Genomic DNA, 16,719 nt, shown 5'->3' with positions numbered 1-16,719 from the left:
GCCATCTTCCCCTCACCTCTTTCAAACTTTTTAATCATCTTTCTTTGATATCTTCTCACAACTTTAGATGTAGATAAATCTAGACTTACTCATATGTATAAAGTTCAACATTATTTTCTCTTAGATTTTTGAAGGTGTTGTTCCATTGTTTTCTACCCTCCAATGTTTGTGTTGAAAAAGTGGTTTTGTTCTTTTGTTTATCTTCAAAGGTTGTAAGATGTTCACTTTGTGTTCTGTATCCTGAAATTTCACAGAGATATGCCGTGATGCTCATGCCTTGGGATCCATTGTGCTTTGTACTTTATAGACCTTTTTAATCTCAAAACTGATACCTTTCTTGCCCAAGAAATTTTCCTTATTCTTTTTTTTTTATAATTATTTTCATGTTCTTTATTTTTGAAACTCCTATAATTGTGCTCCCTAAACACATCTGATTTTCTTCTCTTCTCCTACTGTTTAATGTTCTTGCTGAATTTTCATTTTTGCTATCATATGTTTAATATCTAAGAGCTTTGTTTTGTTCCCCAATAATTCTTTTTCAAGCCATTTGATCCTTATTTCATAGATGTAATATTTTCCTTCAACCCCTTTTGGATATTTAAGATTATTTCCTGTTTCATACATTAATTTTTTTAAAAAAAATCTTTTCTTCTCTTTCTCCTCTCCTTTATCTCTTGCATTAGATGCTTTCTCTATCTGGTGGTCCTTGGCTATCTACACATGTACACGAATGTGGTATTTAGAAAGCTGATTGGAAGCATGCATTCTGCTTGGGACTTGTTAACTGATGGGCTTCAGTGTCTGAGTGATCTGTCTTGGCCATTTCACTAAAATAACCTCAGTAGTGTAGCTAGGATTCTAATGAATATGTTCAGATTCCATAGAGCAGAATCAAGCTCTTGCTTACAGAATGTAAGCCTGCTTTATAGTTCTCCCAGAAACTGTATGTTATAGATAACTAAGTGCATCTCACCATTCCATACGTGAACTTGTACATAGCCCCCTGTTTTAGTTTTCTTAGAATGCCTTAACACAATACCACAAAATAGGTGCCTTTAAAACACAGAAATTAATTGCCTCACAGATTTGGAAGCTAAGAGTATAAATTCAGATTGTCAGTAGGACCATGCTCTCTCTGTCCACTCTAGAGTAAGACCTTCATTGTCTCTTTCAGCTCCTGGTAGCTCTAGGCATCTCTTGGCATGCCTTGGCTTATAGATGTATGTATCATCACATGGTACCTTGCCCCTGTGTGACAAAGACTCCATTTCTATTCTCTCCTTTAAGAAGACACCACTGAGAAGGAATTGGGAATATGACCTGCACAGTATGCTTTAGTGATACTGTCTTCAAAGAGATACTCAGTTTCCCTAAACAAGGTTGTATTTACTGATGCAAGGTTTCGGGCTTCAACATATCTTTTTAGAGGACACAATTCAATCCACAGTACCCTCTTATTTCCACTATGATCTCTTCTCTCTTGTTGCCTATGTAAAATTCTAGTATACCTTTTATAGAGGATAAAGCACAAGTATTCTCCTGAGCTGAAGGAGATGCAACCATCTAGTATCGTTAAGAATCAGGAGGTCTAACTGCTCCCAAACAGACCTTGTATCACTCACCCTGTTTCCGCCTTGTCTTCACCCACACATCCCTGGACATTTCTGAAGTTCTGCAGTGCAAGTCACTTTGGTTATCAGCTTATGCCATAGACATAGACTCCATCCTTTATGGGTCTGCTTAATCAGTTGCCAAATATCCTTCTGCTTTCTTGGTTCCAAGATTATGTTGTTGTGGCTTCCTCTCTAATTTTCTTAGCATTTGTGAGTTTATACAGTTTTCCTCCTTTATTTCCAGCTTGGGGGTTCCAGCAAGGAATAAAAATAAACAGAAGTGTCTATAACCTCAAATGTACTTCTCATATACTATTTGTCTTCAAATGAGAGCCACTAGTGAAGTCTTCAAAAATGAGTAAAATATTCTAGTTCGTTTTCCACAATACATTCTATTACCAGTTTGACAACTTGGGGCAGTTTTAACTGTGAATACCAAAGACTGACCAAAGGTTTGGTACCCCATATGAGAGGAAAGAAATTATAGAAGAAAAATAACTTTGGAAAGGACAAACAGACAGTATGCCTCAATTACGTTCCAGACCAATCAATTAACTAGGTCAGTGGTAAGTGCCCTTTGGGACTGAATAACCACATGTAAAAGGAGATCTGTCCATAATATTGAATCCATGGCTGATTTAGAGAATGCTCAGGGCACTGATAGTGACACTAGAATTTGGGAATGCCCCATGGGAAAGCTTTTATTGAAAATGTCTCCTTGGAAATACTTCCATCGGGTGCAATTATGGAAGAAGTTTTGGCCCAGCTCCAGATGCATAAAACCTTTACCCCTAAGTCAGGTACATGATCAGTAAGATCTTTTTCAAACAGTATAGATATGTTTTGTAGCCTACACAGCAGAAACAGTAAAAATGAAACTGTTGAAATATCAAGATGTGAGTAAACGTTGTAGATTTCATGAAAAAACATCAGCAGTCAAAGCAGTTGATTTTGTTGTTGCTGTTGCTGTTATGTGCCTTTGAGTTGGACCCAACCCATAGTCAATCCCCCTTGGGTTTCCGAGGCAGTATCACTACAGAAGTAGATTGCCTAACCTTCCTTCTGAGGAGTGGCTAGTGGGTTTGAACCACCAGCCTTCTGGTTAGCAGTCAAGTGCCTTAGACACTACACTACCAGAGCTCTCTCAGTTGATTTTAACCAAATGGATTCATTCTTTGATTTACCTTTACATGTTTACTTAGCACTATTAGGCAATACGGTAAGAGTGATTGATGCTATTTTTGCCTGAACCAAAGAGGATAGTGTGACAATGAGTTTCAGAAATCACTCTGAAGGTCATCTTTTAGAAAAGAAAAAGCCTTAAGAGTCATTGGGAGGTGGAATATCAATAGAGCATTAAAAATAGAAGTGTCAGGTCTATGATTGTGGGGAAGCTTCTAGTTGTTTGATGCTTTGATTGTTTGACCTTTTAATTGTTTGATGCTTCCATCTTTCTGAAACTGCTTCCTGAACTGCAGTGTGCCCCAAAATTGCGTATCATTCACAGAACAGAAATGGCTGTGCTGGCAGGAATGTACACACTATATATCCTAGTGACTGTGTTCATTCTCAACCCCCTGTACCCACAGCTGGGTAGCAGAAGAGTGGGAACACTGCACCAAAACCTGTGGGAGTTCTGGCTATCAGCTTCGCACTGTGCGCTGCCTGCAGCCCCTTCATGATGGCACCAACCGCTCCGTGCACAGCAAGTATTGTATGGGAGATCGCCCTGAGAGCCGCCGGCCTTGTAACAGAGTGCCCTGCCCAGCCCAGTGGAAAACAGGGCCCTGGAATGAGGTGGGTGTGTGAATTCTGTGTATGTGTATACACAAGTGCAAGTGGCATATTTGATTTTGACTTAAACATCAGGTAGGCTTTCTTTGAATTCACAATTGTATTTCATTTTGTAATCATTAAGCACCTAGCACTGTTAGGAAAAATTAGTATTTCCAAATAGTATTTGCATTTAAGAGGTTAATTGATAGGGGCAAACATATTTGGGTGTTTTTGTGACATGGAGGCTGAAAGGTGACTGACCTCCATTCTAGCATCTTTGTTGACACATCCATTCCTACAGGATAAAGTCCAAACAGCCGACACTGAATGCAGGGCCCTGCCCATTTCTCTTATTCTTTTTACACTCCCCACTCTTTGTTCAAGTTTCCATAACTTCCTCCCTCTTCCACACACCATACTGGTTTTCACCTGGCTTGATGTTCCCACCTCCTCCTTTCTAGCAATTTCAGACTGTCCCAACATGGCTCATCTCTACAATCCACATACCATGATCACAGTGGTGTCTTTCCTATAGTTCTTCCTCTGTACACCAAAGGCAATTCCACCCAACTCTAGTGTGGTGTTGATGGCAGAGTATTGTAACTCCTGTCTTTTAGTCTGTGCTTACCACTAGTCCACATATTTGTCAAAAATATGGTACTTGAATGGATGATATTGGTTTAGGGACTGGCTAATTGAATGGATTATGTTGCCAGTGTGTGTGTATATATATATTCATTTATATTGACTTTATTCATTAAATTATGTAATATTTGTCCATTATTTTAATATTTATTTTGCATTTCTCAACATTCAAAATAAGGAATCATTGAGTCATAGAACATTTATAGGAGGAAAGGGCATCAAAGAGAAGTTAGAGAAGGACTGAGGAAGTGAAGGAAGTAAAAGCCCAGGAAGGAAGGTTCAGGCACTTGAAGGTCCCTTAATAGGACCATAAAGATAATGTATCTCATTCCTCCTTAGAGTCCTGAAATGAATGCCCCCATGTATACTTCTTACCTAGGACAATAACATGGAATTTTCTGGGCTTAATTTTAAAGTATAACCCGGCTTAGCCATGGTATTTTCAATCACCTCATATGCGTGTGAAAATTGACCAATGAATAAGGAAGACCAAAGAAAAGTTGATGCTTTTCATTTGTGGTGTTGGCAAAGAATACTGAAAGTACCATGGACTGCCAAAAGAATTAACAAGTCTGTCCTGGAAGAAGTGTAGCCGGAATGCTCCTTGGGAAGTGAGAATGGCCAGATTTTGTCTTACCTGCTTTGATCATGTTGTCAGAAGAGGCCATTCTCTGGAGAAGGATATCATGCTCAGTAAAGTGGAGGATCAGTGAAAAAGGAGAAGGCTGTCAATGAGATGGATTGACACAATGGCTAAAACAATGGCCTCAGTATAGTAAGGATTGTGAGGCTAGCACAGGACCAGGCAGTGTTTTGTTCTGTTGTACATAAGGTTGCTAAGAGTTGGAGTCAACTTGACAGCACCTAACAATAGCAACAATTTTAAAGCATGAAGACTTTGATTAAATAGATGAATTTACGGTGACAGTAGTTCCCAAGAGTTTGAAACCAAGGTAGTATGTCAGTAAATTCTTCTATCTATAAGGAAGGTGCCAGGGTGATTGGCTCCCCCAAAATAGGTGTGACAACTGTTTTTAAGAACTGTGTTGTTGTTGTTAAGTGCTTTCCAGTTGATTCTGACATTATTTGGCTTCACTTTACTTATATCCACTATGACCATGGAAACAGTAGTCAGGAAATGAAACAATGCATTACATTGGGCAAATCTGCTGCAAATGACCTCTTTAAAGTGTTCTAAAGCAAAGATGTAACTTTAAGCACTAAGATGAGCCTGATCTAAACCATAGTATTTTCAGTCATGTCATATATATGAGAAAGCTGGACAGTGAATAAGGAAGACTGAGGAAGATTGGATGTATTTGAATTATGATATTGCAGAAGAATACTGAATGTACTATAGAGTCTTAGAAGAATGAACAAATCTGTCTTGAAAGAAGTATACCCAAAATGGTCCTTTGAAGGGAGGAGAGCAAGACTTTGTGTTTTGTGCTTTGGGCATGGTATTAAGATGGAGTGGGTCCCTGGAGAATGATACCATGCTTGATAAAATTAAGGGTCAGGAAAAAGAGCAAGACCTTTAACAGGATGAACTGACACAGTGACTTCAACAATGGGCTCAAAAATAGCAATGATTGTGAGGATAACACAGGATGGGGTAGTGTATCATTCTGTTGTACATAGGATTGCTGTGAGTTGAACCAACTTAGTGGCACCTAAACCAATAGTTCTCCGGATGAGGAAACTGAGACTGATGGGGGGGGGAAGCATTATGCGAGACTGGTAAATGGTGGAGTAAGGGTGCAAAGCCAGGATTATCTGTCTCCACAACCACTGTGCAGCAACCATATCCAGTGCTGTGTGTATGTGTGTGTGTGTGTGAAGAGAGAGAGAATGCATGCACATGCACACACAAAGGGAAAGGAAGACAGATGATCTTGGTGTAATAAACTACCATCTGTAATCTATAGTCTATAATTACAGCCTTTGTTTCTGTAGTGTTCGGTAACCTGCGGGGAAGGAACAGAAGTGAGGCAGGTCATCTGCAGGGCTGGAGACCAGTGTGATGGGGAAAAGCCTGAATCAGTCAGAGCCTGTCAGCTGCCTTCTTGCAATGGTAAGTGTGACACTGATTGACTTAAGTGTTCTGAGAAGTTTTTTTAAAAACTTCAAAAAGTAGATTTTGTTTTTTTTTCATTTTTCAGGATAAGATCTGGAGTTTGAATTAGCTTATTGAGAAATAACTGAAGGATAAAATCCTTTAATATTAGCTTCACATCATTCTTCAAGATAGTACCAGTGGCAGCGTCCTAAACCAGCTAATTATCATGACCACTGCAGCTCCATCTGCTATTCCTGTTAGATAATGCTAGAATACGGAGTGGGTCTTGTCTATGTAGCTTCTGTCAATTTTTATTTCTTCTGAGAGTTACATCCCCCCCCCATTATACTCTTTGGATATAACTCAACAGCATAGTAAAAGTCATACAATTGCAGGAGGTTTTGTGACATTTTACTAAAATTATTCAGTTTAAACATATGGATAATAAATGTCATCCCAACTCTAATGCCATTTCCAGTATCTGTTCATTCATACATGTGCACTTTAGGAGCGTGATTTTCAAATAGACACATTGTACATATGCCCAAATTCAATAACTGCCTCAGCACACTTCTTGCTATATTTCAAAAGGGGAATGCATTTGTTTTAAAATATCAATTGATTTGCAATTCTAAATGAATACAGTATCTCGGATGGTTTCATTCTCTGTCATTTCATCTCCTTCTGATTCCTCTTCTGTTAGTTGCTCTTTTTGCGTCTGTTAGTGTCCCGTTCTCAGTGATGATCTTCCATCTCTGGTTTGCTGCCATTTGCTGTTTGTATGTTGCTCTATTTCTCTGTGTCATCACACATACTTTCTTGGCTTCACTCTCTTGTTCTTCCTCTCTCTCCCTTTGTCTGTCCCCAGTCTCGTTCCTTCTCTTGCTCTCTCATTTTTTTTCCCCCTCCAATCTTTGTCTGTCTTTGACTCTCTCTATTCCCACACTTTCTCCTCTTTCTCTATCTCCCTCTTTCTTCTTAACATCTTTCTTCCTTCTCTCTCTACAATGCATTTCTGTCTGTCTGTTTTTCCCCCACTCAACTCTCTCAGTGTTCCATCTCTCTCTATATATATCCCCTTTTTCTCCCTGCTTTTCTTTCTTTTTCTCTCTCTGTGTCAAATTTTGTCTCTCCATCCTCCCCGCCCCCCTCCACCAGTCCCCTGTCTCTACTCCTCTGTCTCTGTGTTTCACTCACTGGGTCTGTCTCTGTCTTTTTCTCTCTCTCTCTTTCTCTTCCCCCACACTGTCTTTTCTTCTCAGTCTCTCACTCCTCCATCTCTGTCCCTAATTTGTCTGTCACTTTGTCATTGTGTCTCATGCTTTTCCTGCCACCCTTTTCTTACCTTCCCCCTACCTCTACCTGCACCACAAACTTTCACTTAAACACTATTCTCTTTTATCCTAATTTCATGCCTAATGACAACTATAGACATTGCTTTGCCTCACTAGTATGACTTGAGGACTAAATAAATTATTTGCTTTTTCTTTAGCCTACAAAATCATAAGTAAGCCATTGATTGAATATTGACAACTGTTAAATGATACTTTTTCTTTGCTCTCAAGACTATTGTCAAGGCACTATTTTAGCAAATATTTTCTTTGTAAAAAATTTTTAGAGTTCGGGCTTTTAAAACCTTATAAACTAAGGTTTCTAAGTTTTCACTTGAAATGTGTGATGGCAAGAACAAGTATGACCATGAGAGGGAGACAAAGCACTTACATATTTGAGAACTTCACTTTAAAAAGTGTATTTGAAAGTTTAAAATACAAGTCAAGTCCAAACAAAAGGACAGTTTACTGTCACTATAATGTTCTATTCTATTTTATTGCTAGGAGGGTAAACAACGTAAGCTTTATCAATCTTAGTAGCTGGTAGAACTATATATCTCAGCAAATGTACCTAATTGTCAAAAACTTTTTGCTTGATTCTCCTTTAGCCCAAAGAAAATGTTTTTTATTGTAAAACAGAGATGCTAATGAGATGGACAGAACTATGCTAGTAATTCCCCATATTTATTTTTGCTACTCTGTTCCTCTGAACTTTTGAATCAAATGCACAACTGAGAGTTCTAAAAGTCACATGCATTTTCCATATTTCAATCAAGTAAGCAATATATCTTACCAGAATTTCAAATGCTGTTACAGTCAAATAGCCTTTCATTTTTGTTTCTTTACTATACCCAACAAAACAATTGCCAATTCGTTTTGCATACATAAGTCAATGATGTTGATTACGTTCTTCATACTGCATACTTTTTTTAGTCTTATCTTTTTCTAATTATCCCACCACCATTAATGTAAATTCAGTGTCAAATGGCCTTTTGAGACCATGTGTGAAACCCTTTCCCAAAACTTTTTATAATGATCGAGAGTAGGAGCTCTGGTAGCATAGTGCCTAAGGCACTTGACTGCTCACCAGAAAGATGGCGGTTCAAACCCACCAGCCACTCCTCGGAAGGAAGGTTGGGCAATCCTACTTCCATAGTGATACTGCTTCGGAAACCCAAGGAGGGGTCGCTATGAGTCAGGGCCGACTCGACAGCACATAACAACAACAACAGAGGTGGAGCAACAGGCTAAAAATATCTTTGATTGTAGTGACTGATTTTGTTATATGACTCCATTTCATTGCCCCTTTTGATTGTACTAATTAACTGTTTTCCTTTGAGCCTTGTCTATTTTATCCATAGGCATATTACTATAAAAATCAGTGTATTCCTTTCATCTTGCTTATATTTTTTCAAATACGTCTCCCTTTGCCTCCTCCACACAGAAGCCCAATTTGGCTGTAATCAGGTTCAGTGTGTGAACCTTCCTCGCAAAGCCACTGTGCTCACACTTAGATACTGGAGTCTCTCATGTGGGCACATCCTCTAACTCAAAAAGTATAGGTCACGTTTATGAACTGGGCAGTTTGGAGTGAGGGGGATAAGAAGTCAGAAGGACTTTCCTTCTGAAGAGTGTCAAATAAGGTCCTCTCATTCTATGACTTAAGAGACTTAAACAAATAAGAAGTAACTTTCTTAAAATAGAGGCATGTTGTTGTTATGTGCCATTGAGTTGTGTCTGACTCATAGCGACCCCTCCTTTGGTTTCTGAGGCAGTATCACTGCGAAAGTAGATCGCCCAACCTTCCTTCCGAGGAGTGGCTGGTGGGTTTGAACCACCAACCTTCTGGTTAGCAGTCAAGTGCCTTAGGTACTATGCCACCAGAGTTCCCAAAATAGAGCCATACACAAAGGAATTCATAAATGATGTTGTTGTTGTTGTTATGTGCCGTTGAGTCAAACCCGACTCATAGCAACCCCTCCTTGGGTTTCCGAGGCAGTATCACTACGGAAGTAGGATTGCCCAACCTTCCTTCCGAGGAGTGGCTGGTGGGTTTGAACCACCAGCCGTCTGGTTAGCAGGCAAGTGTCTTAGCCACTATGCTACCAGAGCTCCCCCTCATAAATGATAAGGAATTGCTATTTGAGGTGAAACCAATTAAAGTGATTTTCAGCCATTCATAAAGATGGTTTAGATGGTTAACTTAGCCAATGTGAAATATTGAAAGGCATCATACTATAATAGTTGCATAGATCTCAAGGAAATGAGTCATTCTACCATTTGGAAAGAAGACATGGTGTGACAATTCTAACAAAGTTGGAAAGTTTGTGATTATAGCACTCTATTTTCCTTGGCAACTGATTCTCCTATTTTTGTTTTCATTACAAATTTTAGAAAAAAAGATTCTGTAATTAACTTGGGAAGTTACTTAGTGAGTGCCTTATCTGACAATTAAAAATTACAGTACATTATAATTTTTAAGTGATTATATTATATAAATGTCATAATTTATCCATTTAATTGATTAATTAAACATCAGGTTAGTATTTCTGTGGTGTACAACTCCAGTGATGCCCAAATTTGGATTTATTATGTGAAGGATATCCTGAAAAGGCTGAAAATAAGCATAAACCAACATCATTGCCATGAGCTCAATATTTGGAGTTTTTGAAATCTAGTTCCTATAACCTTCAACCAATAAACTTTTAAAAAAATAAAGATTGTGCATGTTTTTACACACAACCATGCACAAATAATCCCTTAAAATATATCAAGTGTTTTTTGAGTCTTACTTTGGTCACCTTTAAAAATAAAGCTGCATCAATTCAATGAAAATAAATTTAAGTTTTAAGAACCATGAATTACTCATAATAAAGTTGGCACTCTTTCCCTAAATTTATGCTTTCAAATAGCCTGAAAATATTCAATGACAAACATTAAATTATTATATTTAAAATGATATCTTTATTTTTCTTTTACTAATATATTTTTTAAGATTTATTTTGTTCTAACAGGTCTTTAGTATCTTGTTTTGATTTAAACTATAAATTTAATGTGGAGGCTACTCGATTTGAAAGTGAAGAACATCATAAAACAAACACAGAAGTCCCTTTGTATCCTAAGAATGTTTATGGTAAAATGAATCCTATTTTTGTCCATTAAAATCTGACATGTATTCCTACTAGGAAGAAAAAAAGTACCCTCAGTAGTCTGAAGATTCCTAATGGAGACATTAGTATGGTAGTCAACTCAAGTCTTTTGTACATAAAAAACTGCTTACATCAATCAATTTGTCCTAATATTCACATTTTTAACACAAAGGCTTAAGTGCACAGTTCTAATTACTGTCAGATTACACTTAAGTCTTTTTATCTCTGATAACAATTTTATTTGCTTCCTTTTATTACTTTATAATAAACTATATTATTTTGTTTACTTTTTTTCAGATGAACCATGCTTGGGGGACAAATCGATATTTTGTCAAATGGAGGTGCTGGCACGATATTGTTCCATACCAGGTTATAATAAGTTATGTTGTGAGTCATGTAGCAAGCGCAGTAGCACCCTGCCACCATCATATCTTCCAGAAGCTGCTGAAACTCAAGATGATGCTATCTTTAACCCTAGTGACCTCCCTAGGTCTCTAGTGATGCCAACATCTTTGGTTCCTTACCATTCAGAGACCCCTGCTGAGAAGAAGACATCTTTGAGTAGGATCTCTGCAGTGCAAGGTCCAAATGCATATGCTGCTTTCAGGCCAAACGGTAAACCTGATGGTGCTAATTTACCCCAGAGGAGAGCTCAGCAAACAGGAAGTAAGACAATGAGAATGGTCTCAGTACCATCCTCCCCATCCACCAAGAGTGGCCACCTCAATTCATCTTCACAAATGACTGCTGCTCCCTTCCTTGCAGTCAATGATTCAATAGGTGCTTCTTCTCAGGCAAGAACCTCAAAGAAAAATGAAAAGATTATTGACAAGAGACATCCCATAAAGTCATCCATGTTAGAAAGATGAGAAAGTGAACTTAAAATAAATCAGAGGAAAACTTGGACAACCTCCCTCTCCCCATGGTGCATACAGCTTGTGTAAAGTGGAAGTCTCCGTAGATTGACAATTCATTTATCTGTAAGTGAAAGAACAAAAAAGTGCTGGTTCACTTTCTAGTTACTTTCATCCTCCTTTTGTTCTACATTGACTCATTAACCAGAATTCATTGGAAGAAAGCACCAAAGATTATTAATGGAAGGAAAATAAGTTGCTAAGTGTGTTGGTCACTTTCTAAAGCAGAAAAGGGACTGGAACCAATTGTGCATATCAGCTGATTTTTTGTTTTAAAAAAGTTATGGTAAAATTTAAAAAGAGGTGCCAATCGTTTACACTTTTACAAAATATTTTGGAAAGGGAGCAAAGAATCCTTAGACTTGTATTCTTATTTATCTATATTAGAAATATTGTACGAGCAAATTTGCAGCTGTTGTGTAAATACTGTATATTGCAGAAATCAGTATTATTTTAAGAGATGTGGTCTCAAATGATTGTTTACTATATTACATTTCTGGATGTTCTAGGTGCCTGTCGTTAAGTATTGCCTTATTTGATATTCTATGAGTTGATTTTCAAAGCAGAATATTGCAAAGAAGTTAAAATTACAGCTACTGACAATACAAAGGGTGTTATTGTATGGTATTGTTGAGTCAACAATGTGATACCTAAATTAGATGGAAACAAAACAGATAAGCTACAGATGTATAGATTTCAGCTTACCTATTGCTGTCTACTCTTTAAATGAGGTGTGGTAGGATTGATGTCTTAGTATATGTGTAGCCACAGGAAACAGAAGATAGTAATAAGACTGTACATGACAGAAATGAAACTGTTATCAGAGCCTCAGTGGTAGGTACCACTGAGGAGTCCTATGTTCTTATGTAGATTTGTATTTTCCCTTTGCTGACATATTAACAGTTATAAACAATACACTGTAGTAATCGCAAGGAAAAAAAATGTTTGGAGATAACTTGTTTGTATGTTAGTAGCTGAGAAAGCATCATCCAACTAGAATTGGCACTCTAGTAGAGTAGGGCTTTGGACTTTGGAAGCAGGTTCAAGAAAGCATTTGCCAAAAGTTGAGATATTTATTTTCCGCATGGTTCATATCCAGATGTTCACAACCACAATGCATCTGACTGCAATAATGTGCTAGTAATTTATATGCCAGTGATCACCGTGCTCACAGTGAAGCCAGAAATACTCTCTCCAGGGAGTGGATGTAAAGTATTTGTATATAGGATTCAGACCTGAAGATATTTATTAAAAGTTGATTTTTTTTGGATAGTATTTTTATGTACTAAATATTTACACTAATATCAATGACCTATTTTGGTAAACTAGAGAGACATATTTACAGATGCATGCTTTGTTTTGTTCAAAGAGGAAAAGTTTAAGCAAACAACAGCAACCAAATCAAGGAGCTAAAATTAAGCAAATGTACTGTTATGCAAATATTTTTCATTTTGATTGTAGTTGAGAAAAAGTTGATAACTTGTTCCCCTTCAAGGAAATATATAATAGTGTGGACTCAGCTTGCTGTTTAATGAAATAATGAATTAGAAACCTTTTTAAATATATGTGCAAGAGATGAGTACTTCATGAATTACACTTAAATAAGAAGAAAGAGAAGTGTTGTCAGCATAATATATTTGAGGTCAATGCTTGAACTGTTAACAGTATATTATGCAAACTAAAATGCAGGTCTGTTCACTCCTGAAAGCACAAAATGTATGAGGACTTTTAACCATTGTAAACTAACCTATTGACTCTATACCTCTAAAGAATCGCTGCTACTTTGTGCAAGACTTTTGAAGATCAAGTGAATTTGGATAATTACTGATAGTTAGACAATCCCTGAGCCTCAAATAGAAATGATCTTTTCTCTCAAAATTTTCCCAGAATAAAATTCTCTCTAGTTTGCTTGCGTGTGCATACCACAGGAAACTAAGTGTAAAGAAAGATGTTCACACACACACACCCCTCCCATAAAGATGTACATATTCATTATTCTTTTGACTTTTGAGCTTTCTTTTCTACTAAGCTAAAAATTCTTTTTTATCAAAGTGTACACTACTGATGCTGTTTGTTGTATTGGGAGCACATAGCAATAAAAATATTAACAAAATATAGATCTGACTATGTAGATTTTATCATTAGATTCATCACAGAGTCATGGAAATCTGTCCTTTCCTCCCATGAAGTGAAAATGCATGAAATCCATCTGCTACTTGGACTTATCTAAAGAGGCTCAAATAAAATGACAGTATCTCCTGTTTCACATCAGAGTATCTCCTGTTTCACATCAGAGTATATCATAATTTTGTTTAAGTATACAAAAATAAAGGGGTGCTTTCTGTTTAAGTTTGTTCCGTAGAACTACAAAGAAGCAGAAGATGGTAATGATGCTAGTACATATAAGAAAGGGAAGCATCTATTTTTAAAATACACAGTCCCCGAATGGTTCTTAAATAAAAGGTGTCCATCAGCTTTGAAGCCTGGTTACCTGAAGATTGGTGCAAACAAATAACTCATGATTCAGGAGAGCCCTTCATTGTGTAGTAGAGAGATCCTGTGTATGGTGGTTACCAGCTTGAACTGCAAAGGCAGGCAGACCCAGGTTGGAACGCGACTGACCACTTGAGACATAAATGACCTTGGGTAATCCCACAAAAGTTTCCATTTCTTCATCTGTAACTTGGGAGACAGAACTGTCATACATCATTGGGCAATTGCTATGAGATAATAAAAGTAAAGCTGTTAGCGCTTAACCCACAGTTACTCAGAATAAATATTAATGTTTTTGTTGTCCTCATCATCATCTTCATTATGTAGCTGAACCATAGAATTTCTCTGAAATCCACAGGTAGTTTGAACTGTGGTCACTGTCTCATTGATGGTAGTAAACAATATGGTTTCAGGAATCTATGTGGACAAATAATTTTTAAAAATTAATGGAAATGACAGACATTAAAAATCTCTAGTCATTAGTTTTGAAAAATTTGAAAATCTCTAGTCATTAGTTGATAATAATGCCCATTATCTTTTGGCAAACAGTAAATAGTCAAACTAATGAAATTAGTATAATTATACATTTCTTCAAAGATTGTGGATGGTTTGATAATACTCCAAATTATGAGGGGGGGAAAAAAAACTTTCTCAGATATTTATATTCTGTTAAAATATTAATACAATTCACAGAAATATAAATAATAATTCATCCCTACATATCATAATTTTCTTCTTGGAGGAATCACTTAAATATAAACACAAAATATATGGTCAATTGAAAAATGATATAAACATGGAGAAACCAAAGAGGATATTTCACTTCTTTAAAAAAGTATTGGAAAGAGACTGGTAAGGTAAATCTCCTTAAAATGCAGTAAAACATCATATAAACCACCTTAGGGTATACAGTTATTTATCAAAAAGCAACTAATATTGGAAACATTGATTTTTGAGTCCACACACTTTTGGATAATTCATTTAGAGTCAGAGACAAAATTGAAAAATTGAATACAATATATACTACCTACCAAGCAAAGAAAACATAACCTACTAAATTGGACATTAAAAACAAAAATTCTAAAAATAAGATGTTATAAATTCCACATAAGTCTTCAAAATCATCACAAGCTTATCTAAGAATCACTACTTCAAATTTGCCCCAGTCCTGATAAATGGCTGAAATGTAAAATACTGGTCATCTATCTGGTGACAGCACCAGGTAAAATCAGTGACAGAAATGCTGCTCTTTCACAGCCAATTCATAGTTTCAGATAAATTGACAGTTTGAGCACTTAATTTTTAACCATTTGCTTTTTAACAATTCACCTGGGTAATTGTGTGTGTGTGCCTGTGGTCTAACAAAAACCCCAAACATTCTAATCTCAGGGAAGAGGACAGTTGCTTACAACTATGTGTCCTTCTACCTTCTTTAAATGTAACTTTAAATCCTCCCCTGTAGAATCATCCCCAAACTTTAAAATAACAAAGCTCTTCTACAATCCACTATTGAATAAATGAGTGATGCTAAAATTTATAAATGCATCCACACAAAGGACAATTGAGAGCAAATCAAGGGTTAATACTTCTCTTTCATGTTGTTGTTGTTGTTAGGTGCCGTGGAGTCGGACCGACTCATAGCGACCCCTCCTTGGGTTTCCGAGGCAGTAACACTACGGAAGTAGATTGCCCCATCTTCCTTCTGAGGAGTGGTTGGTGGGTTTGAACCGCCAACCTTCTGGTGAGCAGTCAAGTGCCTTAGGCACTACACTACCAGAACTCCTTTCATAGTGGAAGATAAAGGGGTAACAGTTTTGATTTCTCTTCTTAGGACAAAGATAAGAGCTCAAAACTTCAGATGCTAATGGTACTCTGGTGCTACAGTAACAGCTCTGGTGGTGGCATAGTGCTTAAGACATTTGACTGTTAACCAGAAGGGTGGTAGCTCAAATCCATCAGCCACTCCTCAGAAGACTGGCCAATCTATTTCCGTAGAGATACCACCTCAGAAACCCAAGGAAGTGTCACTATGAGTTGGAATTGACTTGATGGCAGTGAGTTGGTTTTTTTTTTGGGGGGGGGGCTGCTAAATTCAGACTATTGGTTTAATTCCTGGTTCTACAACCAGGAATTGATGGAATACCCATCGAGATGTTTCAACAAACAGATGCCACACTGGAGGCACTCAGTTGTCTATGCCAAGAAATTTGGAAGACAGCTACCTGGCCAATTGACTGGAAGAGATCCATATTTGTACCCATTCCAAAGAAAGGTGAACCCACAGAATATGGAAATTATTGAACAATGTCATTAATATCGCACACAAGTAAAATCTTGCTGAAGATATTTCAAAAACAGTTGCAGCGGGATATTGACAGAGAACTTCCAGAAATGCAAGCTGGATTCAGAAGAGGACATGGAACGAGGAATATCATTGCTGATGTCAGGTGGATCTTGGCTGAAAGCATCAAATACCAGAAAGATGTTTACTTGTGTTTTATTAACTATGAAAAAGCATTTGATTGCATGGATCATAATAAATTATGGATAACATTGAAAAGAATCAGAATCCCAGAACACTTGATTGTACTCATGAGTAACCTGTACATATACTGCATGGTTTGAAACCAAGAAGGGAGTGCATCAGGGTTGTAGCCTTTCACCAGACTTATTTAATCTGTATGCTAAGCAAATAATCCAAGAATCTTGACTTTATGAAGAAGAACATGGCATGAGGAT

General features: G+C 37.2%; 1 protein-coding gene across 1 annotated transcript in view; it reads left to right on the top strand.

Moving 5' to 3' along the window:
• The window catches only part of ADAMTS3 (ADAM metallopeptidase with thrombospondin type 1 motif 3), a 504,788-nt gene extending 493,346 nt beyond the window's left edge, over positions 1 to 11,442 (top strand). The window contains exons 20-22 of the mRNA XM_007942793.2: positions 3,203 to 3,410; positions 5,991 to 6,108; positions 10,871 to 11,442. Of these exons, the coding sequence (XP_007940984.1) occupies positions 3,203 to 3,410; positions 5,991 to 6,108; positions 10,871 to 11,442 (898 nt within the window). The remainder of the gene's footprint in view (positions 1 to 3,202; positions 3,411 to 5,990; positions 6,109 to 10,870) is intronic.
• The last annotated feature ends 5,277 nt before the right edge of the window (positions 11,443 to 16,719 follow it).

This window comes from Orycteropus afer, unplaced genomic scaffold (genome assembly GCF_000298275.1).
Source record: "Orycteropus afer afer isolate SDZICR_OR568_19922 unplaced genomic scaffold, OryAfe1.0 scaffold00098, whole genome shotgun sequence".
NCBI classification, from domain to species: domain Eukaryota; kingdom Metazoa; phylum Chordata; class Mammalia; order Tubulidentata; family Orycteropodidae; genus Orycteropus; species Orycteropus afer.
Note: the sequence above shows the minus strand (reverse complement) of the source record. Positions and strands in the feature narration are given on the sequence as shown.